Source organism: Bubalus kerabau, chromosome X, assembly GCF_029407905.1.
Source record: "Bubalus kerabau isolate K-KA32 ecotype Philippines breed swamp buffalo chromosome X, PCC_UOA_SB_1v2, whole genome shotgun sequence".
Classification (NCBI taxonomy): domain Eukaryota; kingdom Metazoa; phylum Chordata; class Mammalia; order Artiodactyla; family Bovidae; genus Bubalus; species Bubalus kerabau.
In genome coordinates this window covers 127,575,176-127,593,615 of record NC_073647.1, presented here as the reverse complement: position 1 = coordinate 127,593,615, position 18,440 = coordinate 127,575,176, and the positions used below count along the sequence as shown (strand labels likewise).

Below are 18,440 nucleotides of genomic sequence, written 5' to 3'. Positions count from 1 at the left end.
CTGAAGAAGCCTTATAAATAGCTGAGAAAAGAAGAGAAGTGAAAGGCAAAGGAGAAAGGAAAGATATACCCATCTGAATGTAGAGCTCCAAAGAATAGCAAGGAGAGATAAGAATGCCTTCCTAAGTAAACAATGCAAAGAAATAAAGGAAAATAATAGAATGGGAAAGACTAGAGATCTCTTCAAGTAAATTACAGATACCAAGGGAACATTTCATGCAGAGATGGGCATAATAAAGGACAGAAATGGTATGGACCTAACAGAAGCAGAAGATATTAAGAAGACGTGGCAAGAATACACAGAGGAACTATGCAAAAGAGATCTTAATGACCCAGATAACCACAATGGTGTGATCACTCACCTAGAGCCAGACTTCCTGGAATGTGAAATCAAGTGGGCTTTAGGAAGCATCACTATGAGTGGGGATGATGGAATTCCAGCTGAGCTATTTCAAATCCTAAAAGATGATGCTTTCAAAGTGCTGTACTCAATATGCCAGCAAACTTGGAAAACTCAGCTCTGGCCATAGGACTGGAAAAGGTCAGTTTTCATTCCAATCCCAAAGAAGGGCAATGCCAAAGAATGTTCAAACTACCACACAATTGCACTCATCTAACAAGCTAGCAAAGTAATGCTTAAAATTCTCCAAGCTAGGCTTCAACACTACATGAACTGAGAACTTCCAGATGTTCAAGCTGGATATAGAAAAGGCAGAGGAACCAGAGATCGAATTGCCAACATCCGTTGGATCATAGAAAAAGCAAGAGACTTCCAGGGAAAAAAAATCTACTTCTGCTTTATTGACTATGCCAAAGCCTTTGACTGTGTGAATCACAAAAAACTGTGGAAGATTCTTCAAGACATGGGAACCAGAACACATTATCCATCTCCTGAGAAATCTGTATGCAGGTCAAGAAGCAAAAGTTAGAACTGGACCTGCAAAACTGACTGGTTCCAAATAGGAAAAGGAGTACTTCCAGGCTATATATTGTCACCCTGCTTATTTAACTTATATGCAGAATACATATGAAATGCCAGGCTGGATGAAGCACAAGCTGGAATCAAGATTGCCAGGAGAAATACCAATAACCTCAGATATGTTGATGACACCACCCTTATAGAAGAAAACAAAGAGGAACTAAAGAACCTCTTGATGAAGGTGAAAGAGGAGAGTGGAAAAGCTGATTTAACACTCAAAAAACTAAGATCATGCCACCAGGCCCTGTCACTTCATGGCAATAGATGGGGAAACAATGGAAACAGTGACAGACTTTATTTTCTTGGGCTCCAAAATCACTGCGGATGGTGACTGCAGCCATGAAATTACAAGACTCTTACCCTTTGGAAGGAAAGCTATGAGAAAACTAGACAGTGTATTAAAAAGCAGAGACATTACTTTGCCAACAAAGATTAGTCTAGTCAAAGCTATGGTTTTTCCATTAGTCATGTATGGGTGTGAGAGTTGGACCATAAAGAAGGCTGAGTGCCGAAGAATTGGTGCTGTTGAACTGTGGTGTTAGAGAAGACTCTTGATCTGCAAGATCAAAGCAGTCCATCCTAAAGGAAATCAGTCCTGAATACTCATTGGAAGCACTGATGCTGAAGCTGAAGCTCCAATACTTTGGCCACCTGATGCGAAGAACTGACTCATAGGAAAAGACCCTGATACTGGGAAAGACTGAGGGCAGGAGAAGCGGACAACAGAGGACGAGATGATTGGGTGGCATCACCAACTCAGTGGACATGAATTTGAGCAACCTCTGGGAGACAGTGAAGCACAGGGAAGCCTGGCATGCTACAGTTCATGGGGTCGCAAACAGTTGGACACAACTGAACAACAACAAATACACACACACACACACACATACACACACACACACATCCACTCAGCAAATTCTTTATCACTGAGCCAACAAGCAAGTCCCCCAGCTCTAGATAACATGTTACAATTAAAGCCGACCCATGTGAGTTAGCCTGTTTGTGTGTATGTGTGTGTGTGTGTGTATATATATATATTTTTTTACAACCAAAATAACAATGTATTTTTCAGGAAAAAAAAAAAAATTTCCTGCACTGCAAGCAGTCTCCTGCATCGCAAGTGGATTCTTTGAGACACCAGAGAAGCCTTATTCATAAGCTAAATAATTATTTACAGGATAACAATACTAAAAAGAAAATGGGTTTTGAATTGAGCTGAAAAGTTTTTTTAATTCCTGTTGGTAATGGTGGGAAAAAGCTAATTCTAAAGAAAATCAAAGAAACAGAACTCATAATGCCTTCTTAAAATCAATAGCAAACTATTGTCCTTTGAGAAAAATTTGTATCTTTTGGCCTTATCACTGACTTTAAGGGACTATGGCTTTTAATTGTATAACTCATCATTAGGAGAGAAACAAATAAAAATCAATATAAAAAGTAAAACCTTGAATTACCTGAAGTTTTCGGAGTTTGGCCATTTGCTCCTCTAGCTTTTGGCAACGTTCAGTCAGCTGGGCAGAGAGTTTCTTCCACCGACCCTCAATGTCTTCAAATTCTGACTGATATCTCTGGCTTATATGAGAGGGTGCTTTCCTTGACATCTCTTTCACAGTGGTGCTGAGATAGTTTAGGTCATTTTGGTGCTCTTGCAGAGAGCTTTGTAAAGCCTCAAAATTAAAAAGAAAGTGCCTTTATACTAATTGATGAATATTAATGAGTTTAATTGTTCAATTTCATTGATGAGTTTCAGATAAATCAAATGTACTTAAAATGAAAGCTATGTGGCTCAAACATTTAAAATAATAAATGATGTAACATCAGATGTGAAATAATTAGCAACTTAAATTCTACTTTCAATCATATGAGTAATTTACACATTATTTAGTAATATTGTATTTATAAATACATGCCTATTCTTATCAACAAAGTGGAATATATACAAAACTATCTTATTGAAACAAAGAGCTTTAGCTCATCTAATTTTATTACATTTTATTTGTATATTAATAACTGCATTTATGATTCAATTAATGGAGTTTAACTTAATTATAAGTAAACTTAATTATAATCCTTTAGTAAGATAATTTCTAATCATCATAGATAAAAATATAACTAAATAAGACTGATATACATGATAACACAACTCTGAATAAGTTAAATCATATAGATAGTTTACTCATGCCACTTAATGGAAGTTTCTTTTTCTTCAAAAGACATTGTTCTATTTTGTAGTATCACCGTGAAATTTTCAGATAATTTTGGGGAGAATTTACAAACTTCATTTCACATTTGTACTGTATAATCTATTCCACCCCTTATAATAGGAAGCATACATTTAGATTGCTCTATTCAGTATTTATTTAAATGTTACTTTCTGGTTATAAACTAATAAAGGTTTAAGATTTTAAAATGGAGAAAAATGCCCATTACATACAACTGTTTTTAGATAAATTTCCAGGTTTTTTTTACTGAATAGCTGATCATATTTTATACTCACATACACATAATTATGTAAAACACATAATCTTATGGTTGCATAATATTTATTTTGTGATATGTAAGTTATTTTAAATTTATTTTTAATTTCTTAAACTGTTACACTTGATTATTGACACAATACATAGTATGCACATATATTTTGAGCTAAGCAATTTATTGTGAGCCTTTTCCCATGTCATTAAGTAATTTTCAAAAACATAGATTTTAATTGCTTCTGTAGTTCTTTTAATCATTTTTCATTATTACTTGTATAAATTAATTTTAACTTTTCTACTCTTTTCAATTCAGTTCAGTCCGACTGTTTGCAATCCCATGGACTGCAGCATGCCAGGCCTCCCTGTCCATCACCAACTCCTGGAGTCTACCCAAAACCCATGTCCATTGTGTTGGTGATGCCATCCAATAATCTCATCCACTGTTGTCCCCTTCTCCTCCTGCCCTCAATCTTTACCAGCATCAGGGTCTTTTCCAATGAGTCAGCTCTTTGCATCAGGTGGTCAAAGTATTGGAGTTTCAGCTTCAGCATCAGTCTTTCCAATGAACACCCAGGACTGATCTCCTTTAGGATGGACTGGTTGGATCTCCTTTCAGTCCAAGGGACTCTCAAGAGTCTTCTCCAACAGCACAGTTCAAAAGCATCAATTCTTTGGCACTCAGCCTTCTTTATATTACAAATCTCACATCCATACATGACTACTGGAAAAACCATAGCCTTGACCAGACGGACCTTTGTTGAAAAGTAATGTCTCTGCTTTTTAATATTCAGTCTAGGTTTATCATAACTTTCCTTCCAAGGAGCAAGTGTTGTTTAATTTTATGGCTGCAATCACCATCTGCAGTGATTCTGGAGCCCAGAAAAATAAAGTCAGCCACTGTTTCCCCATCTATTTCCCATGACGTGATGGGACTGGACACCATGATCTTTGTTTTCTGAATGTTGAGCTTTAAGCCAACTTTTTCATTCTCTTTCACTTTCATTAAGAGGCTCTTTAGTTCTTCTTCACTTTCTGCCATAAGGATGGTGTCATCTGCATACCTGAGGTTATTGATATTTCTCCCAGCAATCTTGATTCCAGCTTGTGCTTCTTCCAGCTCAGTTTCTCATGATGTACTTTGCATATAAGTTAAATAAGCAGGGTGACAATATACAGCCTTGACGTACTCCTTTTCCTATTTTGAACTTTCTGTTGTTCCATGTCCAGTTCTAACTGTTGCTTCCTGACCTGCATACAGGTTTCTCAAGAGGCAGGTCAGATGGTCTGATATTCCAGTCTCTTTCAGAATTCTCCACAGTTTATTGTGATCCACACAGTCAAAGGCTTTGGCATAGTCAATAAAGCAGAAATAGATGTTTTTCTGGAACTCTCTTGCTTTTTCCATGATCCAGTGGATGTTGGCAATTTGATCTCTGGTTCCTCTGCCTTTTCTACAACAGCTTGAACATCTGGAAGTTCACAATCCATGTATTGCTGAAGCCTAGCTTGGAGAATTTTGAGCATTACTTTGCTAGCATGTGAGATGAGTGCAACTGTGCGGTAATTTGAGCATTCTTTGGCATTGCCTTTCTTTGGGATTGGAATGAAAACTGACCTTTTCCAGTCCTGTGGCCACTGCTGAGTTTTCCAAATTTGCTGGCATATTGAGTGCAGCACTTTACTTATTTTACACATGATAGTGTGTACCTCTTAATCCCATGCTCTCATTTTACCCCTCTCTTCTCTGGCAACCACTGGTAGTCACTATATCTGACTGTTTTATTATATTCATTTATATATTAATTTATTTTTGCAATTTCATATGTAAAAATGATATCACATTCTGTAAATTTGTACATTCTTTTCAATTTGAGCTACAGTTTTTCATAGGAATAATAGTCATCATTTCTTTTTTTGGTGACTACCTGATTAATGACTTACTCAGACAGATGTTTTCCTTCTTTTGTTTTTCTTTAAGATTGGCTCTGGTACTTTTACAATGCTGTGATCACTTCCACTGATTTTTGTGCTTCCCCATCATATATTTGTAAAGAGTTTTATTAAAATTTTCTACAAAATTTATGCCTATTAAAACGTTTTTGAATTTTTAATCTACGTAGTAGTTTGCTTTGGTGTAACATTTGACACAAGGTTCTGAATTCATTGTTTTCAGTAAGTTAATAATTCAGTTTCTCAATAATAGTTATAATTTTCCCTTCATCACTGCTTTATGAATGGAAATATACGCTTCATTTCATCTGTGTACCATTTCGTATATACTTAACCCACTCCCCTAATTGCTATACCTGTGTACTGCTGTGTTCTTTTACATTTATAGTTCTATTAAGTCACATAACTCTCAAAGTAAATTTTAAAATTATTCCAGGTGTTACAAATAACAACATAAAAAGGAAAAAAGATTAAACAGTTATAGTTTGCTTTGTATTATAGAAGAGGAAATGGTTTAATTAGGATGATGTATACTGGGAAATGTTTAGAGATTTCTTTGAAGAAATACTTCTAAAATTATTTTTTTAGTAAATAATATTCAATTCCCAAAACAGAACTCCTGATACAACAAAGTTAAAGTTTTAACTTGTTTTCTTAATTCAGAAAACGTGGACATATTATCTCAGCTCTTAAAATATAATACACAAATGTGTTTTAATGCCTTACAAAATAAAATGTGATTAGATATACACCACAGGTTTTTCAGAATTAGTAGGAAAGCATCCTAAAATCTCATACATATTACATCTTTCATTTCCAATATTAGCATTTTATTTCCTAATATAAAACTATTAAAATACACTTAATAGAACTCCAAAAACTAATTATAATATTACATAAAATGAGTTTAAATTAAAACTAATTTTAAATCTACATTAATTTTACTACTTTCTGGTTGGAAATATGAGCCATAAGTCAGCAAGCAAAGGGGAGGAAATAATACCAGGACTTTTATAATAATCAAAATCTATGTTTCTGAAAATACACACTAAGCAAGAAAGAATATATTTCATGCGTAGATCATATCATTGTCTTCAAAGACGGAATCTTTATCTTAAGGAGAGAGGCACAAATACATTAAATATTATGCTTTTATAGCCTTCATTTTTTCAGCTGGCCAACTGTCATACTTGCCACGATTATTTTAATTCTAGTATTGTATTAAGGTTATAACAATGTGACTGCTTGATAGATGAGCAAGACTTGAGAGATGTATCAAGATTTATAAAAAGTCACAGACCTGTAACTCCTCAAGTCTCTGCTCCATGATCTCGTATTCAGTGACAGTAACCTGAGGTATCGAGAGTTTGGTTTCTGACTGTTGGATCCACGTGAGGATAGTACTCATGGTCTCCTGATACCGCACGGTGGGTAAAGTGTCCAAAACTTTATCAAAAGGGGAAAAAACAGAGAAACATTTAACCATTTAAAATTTTGTTACTTGTCTTTCTAAGTTGCCAGAAAACTCAATCATACTAATTACAAATATTAACAAAATGTGAAAATCTGAAAATATAGAGTAGAATATGATTATGACAGAAACTATGCATATATGACATTCAATCTTGCAAGATTTGCATGGTTAAATTAATGCTTTTTAAGTTGAGGAAATGGAGCAACAGAGCAACTTGTCCAAAAATGGAGCAACAGAGAGGCTGAGTAAGTTGTCCAAGGTAACACAGATGGTTGTTTGATAATCCAAGTAGAGTTCATGTATATTTGACTTTGAAGGCTATCCTCTTTCTGTATTATTTGCCTTGAGGGAAAATAGTACCATTATCTACAGCAAGTGATATTTTAAATTATATCATTTCATATCTTATCTTACTAAAGAAACAATTTTTGTGTGCTCAATGTGTGTCAGAAACCTTAATAATGATCACACATATTATGACTCTTAATTCTTACAATAAACCTCTGAGACATGCATTTTTATTCCATTTACATTTGAGGAAAGCAAGGTTATAAAAGAAAGCCAACTGATTTGCTCACAGTCAAACATCTAGTAAGTGTCATAGCCAGGATTTTCAGCCAAGATTATTTAATTTTGGGGGAGTTCAGGATGGGGAGCACATGTACACCCGTGGTGGATTCATGTTGATGTATGGCAAAACCAATACAATATTGTAAAGTAAACAAAAAATAAATAAATAAAGTCACACCCGCCAACAAACAATGCATTTTCTCTAACATGTGTGTGTATATATATATATATATGTATACACACATACATTCATTCCAATTATATATAGGGAATAAAAGTATATATGGGAAAGTACAATGTGTGCATTGTGTATAGTTATATATGCTTAAAATCTAAAATGCATATGTTTCTATATACTATTTATTACTATATATTATTTTCTATTTTACACACACACCCATACAGATTATGTGACTAGTAGCTATACTGACCATGTTCAAGGTGGAGAATTTTGTTAGAAAACTGGAAATGATAAAAATGATTTTAAGTGGTTTAAGGAGGTTAAGAAAGAGATTATACTAAACATGCAATGTGAAAAGTAACAAAACAGTGGATGGGTTTCAAAGCAGATTAGACAAAGCTAAACAGAGAATTAGTAAATCTGAAGATAGGCCAGAAATAAATTATATATATATATATGGAATGAAGCATGGAGGGACAAAAGAACAGAAAATAAAGATGAGAGAATAAAAGACATAGAAAAAAACAGCAAAATGAACATAAATGTATCCCAGAATCACAGAGAGAGATGTGGGACAGGAGACATATTTGAAGAGATGATGGCTGAGAATTTTCCTAAATAGATAAAGCCACAGTGCAAAATACTATCTCAAATCACTAGATCAAATGGCATTATTTAAACCATATTATTTTTAACAGATAGCATATGGGTTTCACTTCTATATACCAATTCCTTCTAAACTAAAGGAGAAGAATGTAGGAAAGTATTTTGCATGCTAATCAGTGGGGTTTTCAAATGGAAAGTACATTTTTAGAAAGCGTGTTAGAGAGGGATACTGAGAATTGCACTCAACGGACTTCTATTTATTTGTCAGTTCATGCCCAAATTTATTTTTAGAGGCCTTTGTCAATCTGAGCACTTTTGATTTCATACAGAAGGATGTCAAAAGGTCTCTGGTACTTTAGACCTCCCTGCTTTCTTTCATACAAATAATGCGTTTCTGTCTCTATGGACGAGATGCATTTGAATACTAGGTAATTATTTATAAAAACAAAAATGACTCTCAGGAATAGTACTGAAGTAAAGGAGTACTTAGTTATGATGAAGCAAAGAGTTAGAAGGAGATGGGTCTATGGGTAGAGATGCGGAGGAGGTATGTTGAATCGAACAGTGCTACTTTCCCTTGGGGCAGTGATTGGGAAACAACATTTATTAGAAGCGTGCCACGGGTGATATGCATCTGTTCCATTTTATCCAGATGATTAATATATGTCAGGAGAGAAAGATAAGTATATATAGTATTGATGAAAATATTAGGATTAGTTTTATTTGAAAAAGATCAACAGGTTCTTTTATGAACATCGAACAGAACTGCTTCTCCATTCTGTTTGTACAGAAACAGGCTGTGTAGCATGACAATTAGCAAGTCTGATTCTGCAGTTCAGTAAGCCTGTGCCTTGGAATTGGTTCTCCATTCACTAGCTTTGGCAAATTACTTAACATTGGAGCATCTTTGACCTCATTTATAAAAACAGGGATGGAGATACTTTGGGGAGAATTAACGGAAGTCATTTATTATGCCTTCATTCAGCCAATATTTATTCAGCGCTCTGAGCACCAGGGAAGCAAGAAGTAAAAATTTTAAAAGCAAAGTCTTGACTTTCATGATGCTCAAAATCTAATTGGTGAGTTAGGAAATTAACAAACAAATCAAGAGACTGTATGACTAATAGTAATAAATGGGGAAATCAGTAGAAATAAGTGGGGAAGATCCTTCTGGAAAATGCAATAAAAAGGAATTTAAGATAGAGAATTGGATATGAAAATCTTGGGGTGATTGGGGGCAGGAGGAGAAGGGGACGACAGAGGATGAGATGGCTGGATGGCATCACTGACTCAATGGACGTGAGTCTCAGTGAACTCCGGGAGTTGGTGATGGACAGGGAGGCCTGGCGTGCTGCAATTCATGGGGTCGCAAAGAGTTGGACATGACTGAGCGAATGATCTGATCTGATCTGATCTGGTGAGTAATCAACAGATTTAGCAATGGAAGCCACTATCATCTTCAAGATCAGAGAGACAAAGGGAGGAGGTGTGAGACTGTGTCACAAGAAACCAATAATTGGAACCACCCAGTAGGAGCTGAATTCACAGGGGGCTTCTCTTTGGGGATGCAGAGTCCTTGAGGTATACTGTTTCCAGAGGGGGCTAGAAATGGAGGATTCATTCTCAGGCAGTGATGGAGATGCACCCTTAAACAATGAGAGGGGAAGAGAAAATTGTAGATTCTCTCCTCTTCTCACCTTCAGTATCCTCCAAGTACTTCCACTGACTAAATCAAGCAGGTAGCCAATTTAAACAAAGAATCCTAGGAAGTGTAGTTTTCATGGGAAGAGCAGGGAATGACACTGAGAACAACAGACAGACAAAAGATTTCCCTGGAGATGATGGTGAGGGTGGGCATGGAGGGAGGGAAAGGAATTCGACAGGAGCAATCAAGTACATCAGTGGTTTTAGCAATATTCCATTTCTTAAGTAGTTCAGTATGCAGTGCAGATTTCTGTTTTTTTCATTATATTTGAAAAAAGCCTATATGTTACAAAAACTCTTTGAATAAAAATATAAAATAAAATTAAAAAGGATAGAAAGTGACTAGATAGTGAGTAAAAAGTCCTCTCCTTGGAAGCACCACTTGACAACAGACTTAAAAGCACTGAAGGAGGGGCCTTATGAAACAGAAGGAAAGGTTTCCAGGTAATGTCGGGTCTCTGGAGGAGGAAATGGCAAACTACTCCAGTATTCTTGCCTGGAGAATCACATGGGCAGAGGAGCATGGTGGGCTACAGTCCATAGAATCGGACAAGGCTGAAGTGACTTAGCACAATTACAAGTCTAACAGTCCAAAATGGGAGAACACAGCCAGTGTAGAAAGAACAAAGCGAGCAAAGTAGAGTGTGGGGGGATAATAGGGCAGGGGAGTCGTTGGGAACTATGACCACAGAAGGCCTCTGTAGACCTTAATAAGATGCCACATTTTATTCTAAATTTGTCTCTATATTTGCTTATTACTGCATCCATTGCTGGGTACATAGTATATTTGCTATTATTAGTAGCTAGAAGGGAGATGCAAGATAACAAGGAAGTGAAAAGGACACACTCAGGGCTAAGCAGAAAACTGTAAGAGTTTAACACAAAGTTTCATCTAGGTTAATAATACTGAATAGAGACACTCATGTTCTTTCACTTGCGGAGAGGAGTAGTTTCCTTTGAACGAATCTTATATTTGAGAGAACCAGATACATAGCCAAACCAAAGATATTGCTCTGAAATAATTTACACACACACACAAAATGTCCACACATGAACACATACTATGCAAGCATATGAATATTCTAACACACACACAGAGTGAATTTGAAAGTTTTCCCAATTTATCCTACAAAGAGAGTTATGATCAGATGAAAAATCAAATCATAATAGATAAAGAATAAGGGAAATGGTATCAGAAAATATCAAATTGTTTTGTTTAGGTTTATTTAAACAGCCTTGTTTCAGTACTGGATAATACTAAAATGCCATGGACGGAGAAGCCTGGTAGGCTACAGTCCATGGGGTCTCAGAGTCAGACATGACTGAGCGACTTCACCAATACTTAGTGGTCATTTAAATATATATATGAGGCATACTTTATTATATTACACAGCTTATTAACTATGTATTTGGAAAAGTGTTTAGACTATACTGAGGATAACCTTGGTATTAGTAGTATCCTGGGGAAAGACTATAGTGTAATTGTACCTACATTAAATGAGGAAATAAAGATTTTCAGATTTGTTAGCTTATTACCAAAGTGATAAGGTAGCATAGCACAATACAAGTAAAAAAATGGTTACTTAACGTATTTTATAATACTACAGATTGTCCAAACCTCAGTCAGCATCCACCTACATGTAATAGATCAAAGGAGGGAGGAAAGGAGATCGATCAATTGATCAATCGATTGATAATCAGACAAAATGCCATAAAGTGAAAAAAATCCATTATTTTCCGCACAGAGCACCACACAACAAAAATCTCTAAAATCCAAAAGATGAACACTGAAACGTTCTAAATTATTAAATGATACATTTGATCAATCTTTCTCCTATTAACTAACAGAATTCTAGCTAGATGTTAGGAAAGAACCACACCTTGGTATTACTATTTTTTCTTTCTGTTAATTTAAACAATATGTTAACAAAGCATGCATTATCTTGCATTATTCAATGAATAATTTACATCACACAAAGTCTCAGGTTCTCTTCAAAACCCTGATGAAGTACTCAATCCAGACCACCATTGCATGTGGGCTCTACATACCATGTTGCATGGATGGAAAATCTTATTCTGTATTCTGATTGGGGATATTGGGACACTTCTCTTCCTCGTTATCTGCATCCTGAGTAAATGCCCTGGCTATTTCACAGGTGCAATGCTTTGAGGAGAGGTAGAACTAAAAGGAGACCTAGCAAGTCCATAGTTTCTGAACTGCCTACCTCACTACCCCTGTATGGGTTCATCAACCAGGAAATCCTTACATCTGAAGAGCTGTGGGAATAGTTACCCAATGGGCTCCAATCTCACCTTCCAGTCCACTTCACTTCTAAGGAGGCCCTGATTTATCTTCCCTTTTTTAGCTTCCTTCTGATCTTTCAGTTTAATGAGAAGGGAAATATTTCAGCTTCTGAACTGTTGATCTTTTTCTGTATAACTGCTTCTGATCAGTATTCTGATGCAAGACGTCAAGTCCTCCCGCTGGGAGCTAAAGTAAACTCCCACTCTATTCTGAGAGAAGACAGGGCAACTTGTAGAAAGATCAAATGCCTTTGTTAGTATCTCAGAGGTAACTTATTTAGCTCAAGCAAAAACCCACATGAGGAAAGAGCCTTCCTAGCCTCTCCATGTGTAATTTTGCTTCCTTTCAATCTTTCTTTGTTTCTCAGTGTCTAAAAATGCAAAACTGATGTATGATTTTATATCACAGCATAAAATCCATAAGCATGGTTTCAGTTTTCTCCTGTTAATGTCTGGAACACTCTCCATGGCTCTTAAGAGGTCCTTCTAGACTGTTGACCTCTCTAGGCTCACTTTGCTTAACTCTCTGTCTCTGTGCTCCATGGACACAGGACTTCTGTCGTTCTTAGCGAGCCAGCACCTACTACCCTTAGTCACACTAATTCCTTCTCATCTTTCAGCTTCTGTGTCCACCAGGTCATTCTCAAGGAAATCTTCTCAGATCTTCCCAGCCTGGATAAGATTTCTTTATTTAGTTTCAGAGGCCTGGCCTTAGACTTTTCCATCCAAACACGCATCTCAGATGTATAAAAATAGCCATGATTTTGTGATTAACGGCTGCATCTTTCCCAAGATTACAAGTGTTATGAGACCAAGGAACACATGGTTTTAGTTTAGTGACCTATCCACAGTGACCACTATCTTGCCATGCAAGGACTCAGTATTCGTTGAACAAATGACTGCAGTTTAAAGAATATAACCTTGAGCATAAAAACAGAATGCTTTGCCAGCAACATAGAAGGAAACCTGTGTTTGGTAAAGCATAGAATCTGAACATAAGAAGAAAGAATTTACATGGAGAATTCAGACTATTAAGTCTTTCTAATTCCTATGGAGCCTTCTAAATTCTGAATAGCTCAAATTGACTTTCTTATTTATCTCTCTTATCCTTTCTCACTGCAGTGGTTTCTAGATTACTAAGGTAGATTTTCTTTAATTCCAATGATTTTTTTTTCTGAAACAATTCATTTCTGAATTTAAAATTTATTAGTCTGGCTAAAAATGAACAAACAGCAAAGAAAACATATAGTGTGCCTCATATTGTAAAGACAGAGAAAGAGAGGATGAGACAATGCACACACACGTGTTTTTGTTTTCTCCTGAAATTCTTTTGAAAAGGGAAAATATCATGATCTAAATTCTACCATTTTGAAATTGGATAAAGCAACAATTTTTATCACAGTCTAACCAGGAATGTTAGATTTCTATGGAAATATGAGCACCACAGCATGAAAAAAAAGTCTCTCTCTCTCGCTGGCTCAGTGGTAGAGAATCCACCTGCCAAAGCGAGAGTGTTGTGTTAGTCGTTCAGTCATGTCCGACTCTTTGACACCCCATGGACTGTAGCCTGTCAGGCTCCTCTGTCCATGGAATTTCCCAGGCAAGAATACTGGAGTGGGTTGCCATTCCCTTCTCCAGAGGATCTTCCCGACCCAGGGATCAAACCCGTGTCTCCTACATTGCAAGCAGATTCTTTGCTATCTGAGCCACCGGGGAAGACCCTCACCCTCAGAAGGTGCTCAATATTTGCTAAATGGATGGATGTTCTAAGGAAACAAGTACTTGCTCCAATCCCCCAACAGGCATAGTATATAAAATTCATAACAGCATTATTTATAATTACAAAAATCAGAACCCACATGCCCAGAGAATAGCTATGCAAATTAGAAATTAATGACACCATAAAATGCTAAGTAGCCATTAAACATTAAAAGTTTACTGAGAATATTTATAAACCAAGTGAAGAAATAGATGCAGGTTCAATCCCTGTGTTGGGAAGATCCCCTGGAGAAATAAATGGCAACCCACTCCAGTATTCCTGCCTGGGAAATCCCATGGACAGAGGAGCCTGGTGGGCTACAGTCCATGGGGTCACAAAGTCAGACATGACTTAGTGACTAAACAACCACAACAACTCTCTCTCATATACATGAAAATATCTGTGTATATTTAACATTTACTGTATTACATATGATTTATTAGTTTATTATTTCAAGTATTTATTGATTGTCAATTATCTTTTGGCCTCTATACCTTTTAGGAATGCAATAATGAGGACAAGAGAGTTCTTGAATTCATTAATTTCATATTTTACTCATGGAGCCAGAGACTATTCTGTGAAAGTCAAAGTCACTCAGTCATGTCCAACTCTTTGCGACACCATGGATTATATAATCCATGGAATTCTCCAGGCCAGAATACTGGAGTGGGTAGCCATTCCCTTCTCCAGGGGATCTTCCTGACCCAGGGATCAAACCCAGGTCTCCCACATTAACAGGCAAATTCTTTACCATCTGAGCCACCATAGAAACTTCATATTTTACTCATGGAGCCAGATACTTTTCTAATATAGTTTTGTTCAAATTGTAATTAATTTTAGAAAAGAGAAATATAGAGTATTATGACAGTGAATAAGAGGAACATCATATATAGACTGAGAGCTTATAAGGATTAACTTTTGAAGAAAGATATGAATGAATAAGAATTAGCTATGCTAGGGCTCCTGGGAGAATTCTATACACAAGATCTGAGGTAGGAAAGCCTATGCTGTCTTCAGTACATGAGACAGCAATATGGAGTAAGAAGAATAGAAGCGTGAATGAGGCTGTGATTTGAGGCAGGCAGTGTCCATATTATGCAGGGCCATTGAGGCACCTTTAAAGTCAGAGCAAATGGAATTCATTGAACATATTACACACACAAAGTGAGATGGCTACATTTTCCTTCAGAAAGACAATTCTGGTTGAAATGTAGAATACAGGTTTCTCAGTATCAAGAATGAACATAGGGGAGATAATTTAGTGGTCCAGGCAAAAAAATCATAGTAGTTTGGAGTCACGTGATGATAATAAATATGAAGTGTGGATGCGAGAGCTGTTTAGAAGATAAAAAGCACAGACATGGAAATGGGAGGAGTGGGTGGAGAACAGGGAATATCAAAGATGATTCTGAGTCTCCTGATGGTGCAACTCCACAAGTATTGGTTCTTTTCTGTGATATTAGAGGAACCAAGAAGGAAGTGGTTGTTGATTGCATAGCTGCCCACCAAGAGCTTATCTTTCTGGAACTTACTGGGATATCTAGATAAAAAAAGGCTAAGGAAGTAGTAAGACATATGAATCTAGGACTTAGAGGCTAGGTCTGCAGATAAAATGTATGACTCTTAATTTATAAGATAAAATTAAAGCCACATATATTTTATTCATGTTTGCCTCCTAGATGTAAAAATGAATTAATTGGCCAATGTGATTTACCTTGTAGCAGCTGAACAGTGATTATAAACCACACAGTTTAACAGTGATTATAAAACACATAGTTGATCTCATTTAAACTAGACATAATGGAGAATACTAGTGAAGGATTACTAATTCTGTTTCAGATTAAAGTGAAAGAAAACAGTCTGGTGCAGAAGCTAGTTGCACCTGAGGGTGATCTTAGTATAAGCTGCTCTACCTACCAGTCAGTGAGATGGGTGTGGATGCTGCCCTTGTGATTCCAATACAGTAGCAGAACTAGTCCTACCCCATGGAGAGAAATCCCAATCTTTTATGGATAGAAATAGAGCTTAAAACCCAACTGATACTTCTAGCTCTTTACTGAAAGCAATAAGACAATAAGCATATCCAATTTAATAACCAACCATCCTAAAAATTCATAAGAGTTCTATTGGCATCATTTGGCCCAGCCCAGGCCCTTGAAAAACTGACTGGGTATTTAACATTTAGCTATATATTATTTATAAATCATGTATCTTAAAAATTCTTATGACAGTTTCCACAATTCTATTTGCTAAAGTGCCATTTAAAAATACAGATATCTTCTTAATGTTTTATGATGAAGGAAATGTATCCTACAAAATTAAAGTTAATCCAAGTGATGGTAGTTTTGGAAGCATGTGTTGTGGATTATTGGGAAAGTAAACCTTAAGGGTTATCATGTTGTATACCCTACCTATCCTGAAAGGTTAAAAAGAGTCCCATTGATCCCCAGTCCATCAGTGTAGTCATGTGAAGAATGATGATGACCAAGTACAATCAAATTGACATCTAAAAATGTCTTTCGTATTTTTTGTTTAAAAATTCTTCTGTTTTATCCAATTGACTTAAAAGGGTGAGGGACTTCAGAGAATAGAAAGGAGAGGTGAGCAAAGGAGAGCCCAGACAAGGCAAGATTATTTCATTATTAACTAAAAAATAAGAGAGCCATGTGTGGAACTAAATGCTGTATTTTCTGATACACACATGTCTGTGTCAAGGGGTAAAGAACTCTAACTGAAAAGCAAGGTAAACAGATCAACTTTGAAAATTTAGATTTGTGTTCACATTGTAAAACAGAGTAATCACAATAATGCTGAGATCTCAGAACAGTAGGTTATATATGGAACTTTTTTGATAAAGAATCACAACTATATCTCTCACCAAAAAAATATTGAAACAAAACTACTCCGAAAAGAAAGGTACTTAAACGTCACAGAAATGATGGAAGGGAGAGAAAGAATATAGAATTGTGCTGTCCAATAGGGTAGCCACTAGATACAGATGTCTAGTGAACACTTCAAATCTGCTTAGTCTGAATAGAGATGTTCTACAAGTGCAAAGAGACACCAGATTCTGAAACTTTAGCACAACAATAATGTAGAAATATCCCTATAATTTTAAATTTCTGTTTCTATAGTAAAATGATAATATTTGTATGTATCTGTTCAAAGAACATGTGCAATTGTTTTTAATATGACTACTAGGAAGTTTTAAATTACATTTATGTCTTATATTTCTATTAGGCGGTGCTTACATAGAAGATGGGGAAAGTAATCCATTTGGAGAGAGAAAGATAATATTTATAAGCAGTCTGGAGAGTGACATCATTTAAAAACATTGACACTTCTGCTGTGAATATGAAATTGACTGCAATTTAAAGTTTCCATCACTTATAAGTAGAAATTACTGATGACTTGTATGAGTTCTGTGTGTATGTGTAGAAGCTAACTGAACCAACAGCACTTCCCACTTCTTTGATATAGGTACTTTGGAAAAACTTTCGAGTTGAAGCTCTCTTTCTTTTTATTCCATATCAAATATACTCCAACTTCTTCCCCATCCCTCATAGCTAAAAGAATGACAGAGAAACAATGTAACCAAAAAAGACCTTCTTGTGCAATTCCAAACCTTATTAAATGACATAAACCATAATATAGTACCAGCATTTCTTTAAAATGTGAACACTGGCAGAAGATGTCAAGAAAGAAAAGGGGACTCACAGTGTGATTAACATACTATTGATATGAACCGTCCTTGGGAAGGAGGTGGTGGGGGGTTCAGGATGGGGAACACATGTACACCCATGGCTGATTCATGTCAATGTATGGCAAAAACCACTACAGTACTTTCAAGTAATTAGCCTCCAAATAAAATAAATGAATTAATTTTTAAAAAAGACTTATCAAAACAACACATCACAAGTATGGAAACTTGAATTTCCAAAACCAATATATAAGTTATTTACTTAGGTTGACATCAAAGGTCTTTTGTGATTGGAATCCAATGAACTTTCAGCCAGAAGTCCCATCATCATAAATACCCTATTTTCAACCAAAACCTGTCACTAATGTCAAGTCTTTGTACTTATGCCACTGCTTCTGCTAAAACTTCCTGCTGCTCACACTTCATTCCCATGAAGGGTCCAAGATGTGTTCTGACCTGAGCAAAGCATATGGGTTTCTAGGAATTTTATCCAAGATCACCTCAGAATTTTTTTAAAAGCCATGTCTCCAATGAATCACCATCCTTATGGCACCACCCTTATGATGACATGACCCTTAGGGCAGAAAGCAAAGAGGAACTAAAGAGCCTCCATGAAGGTGAAAGAGGAGAGTAAAAAAGCTGGCTTAAAAAGATCATGGCATCTGGTGCCATCACTTCATGGCAAATAGATGGGGAAACAGTGACAGACTGTTTTCTTGAGCTCCAAAATCACTGAAGAC

General features: G+C 36.1%; 1 protein-coding gene across 5 annotated transcripts in view; it reads right to left on the bottom strand.

The window, feature by feature from the left end:
- DMD (dystrophin) overlaps nucleotides 1–18,440 on the bottom strand; it is a 2,389,494-nt gene that overhangs the window by 1,450,215 nt on the left and 920,839 nt on the right. For all 5 annotated transcript variants that reach the window (XM_055564496.1, XM_055564495.1, XM_055564498.1 and 2 more), the window contains 2 exons: nucleotides 6,703–6,848; nucleotides 2,433–2,645 (listed from right to left, as the gene is read on the bottom strand). In XM_055564496.1, coding sequence (XP_055420471.1) covers nucleotides 2,433–2,645; nucleotides 6,703–6,848 — 359 coding nt within the window. The remainder of the gene's footprint in view (nucleotides 1–2,432; nucleotides 2,646–6,702; nucleotides 6,849–18,440) is intronic.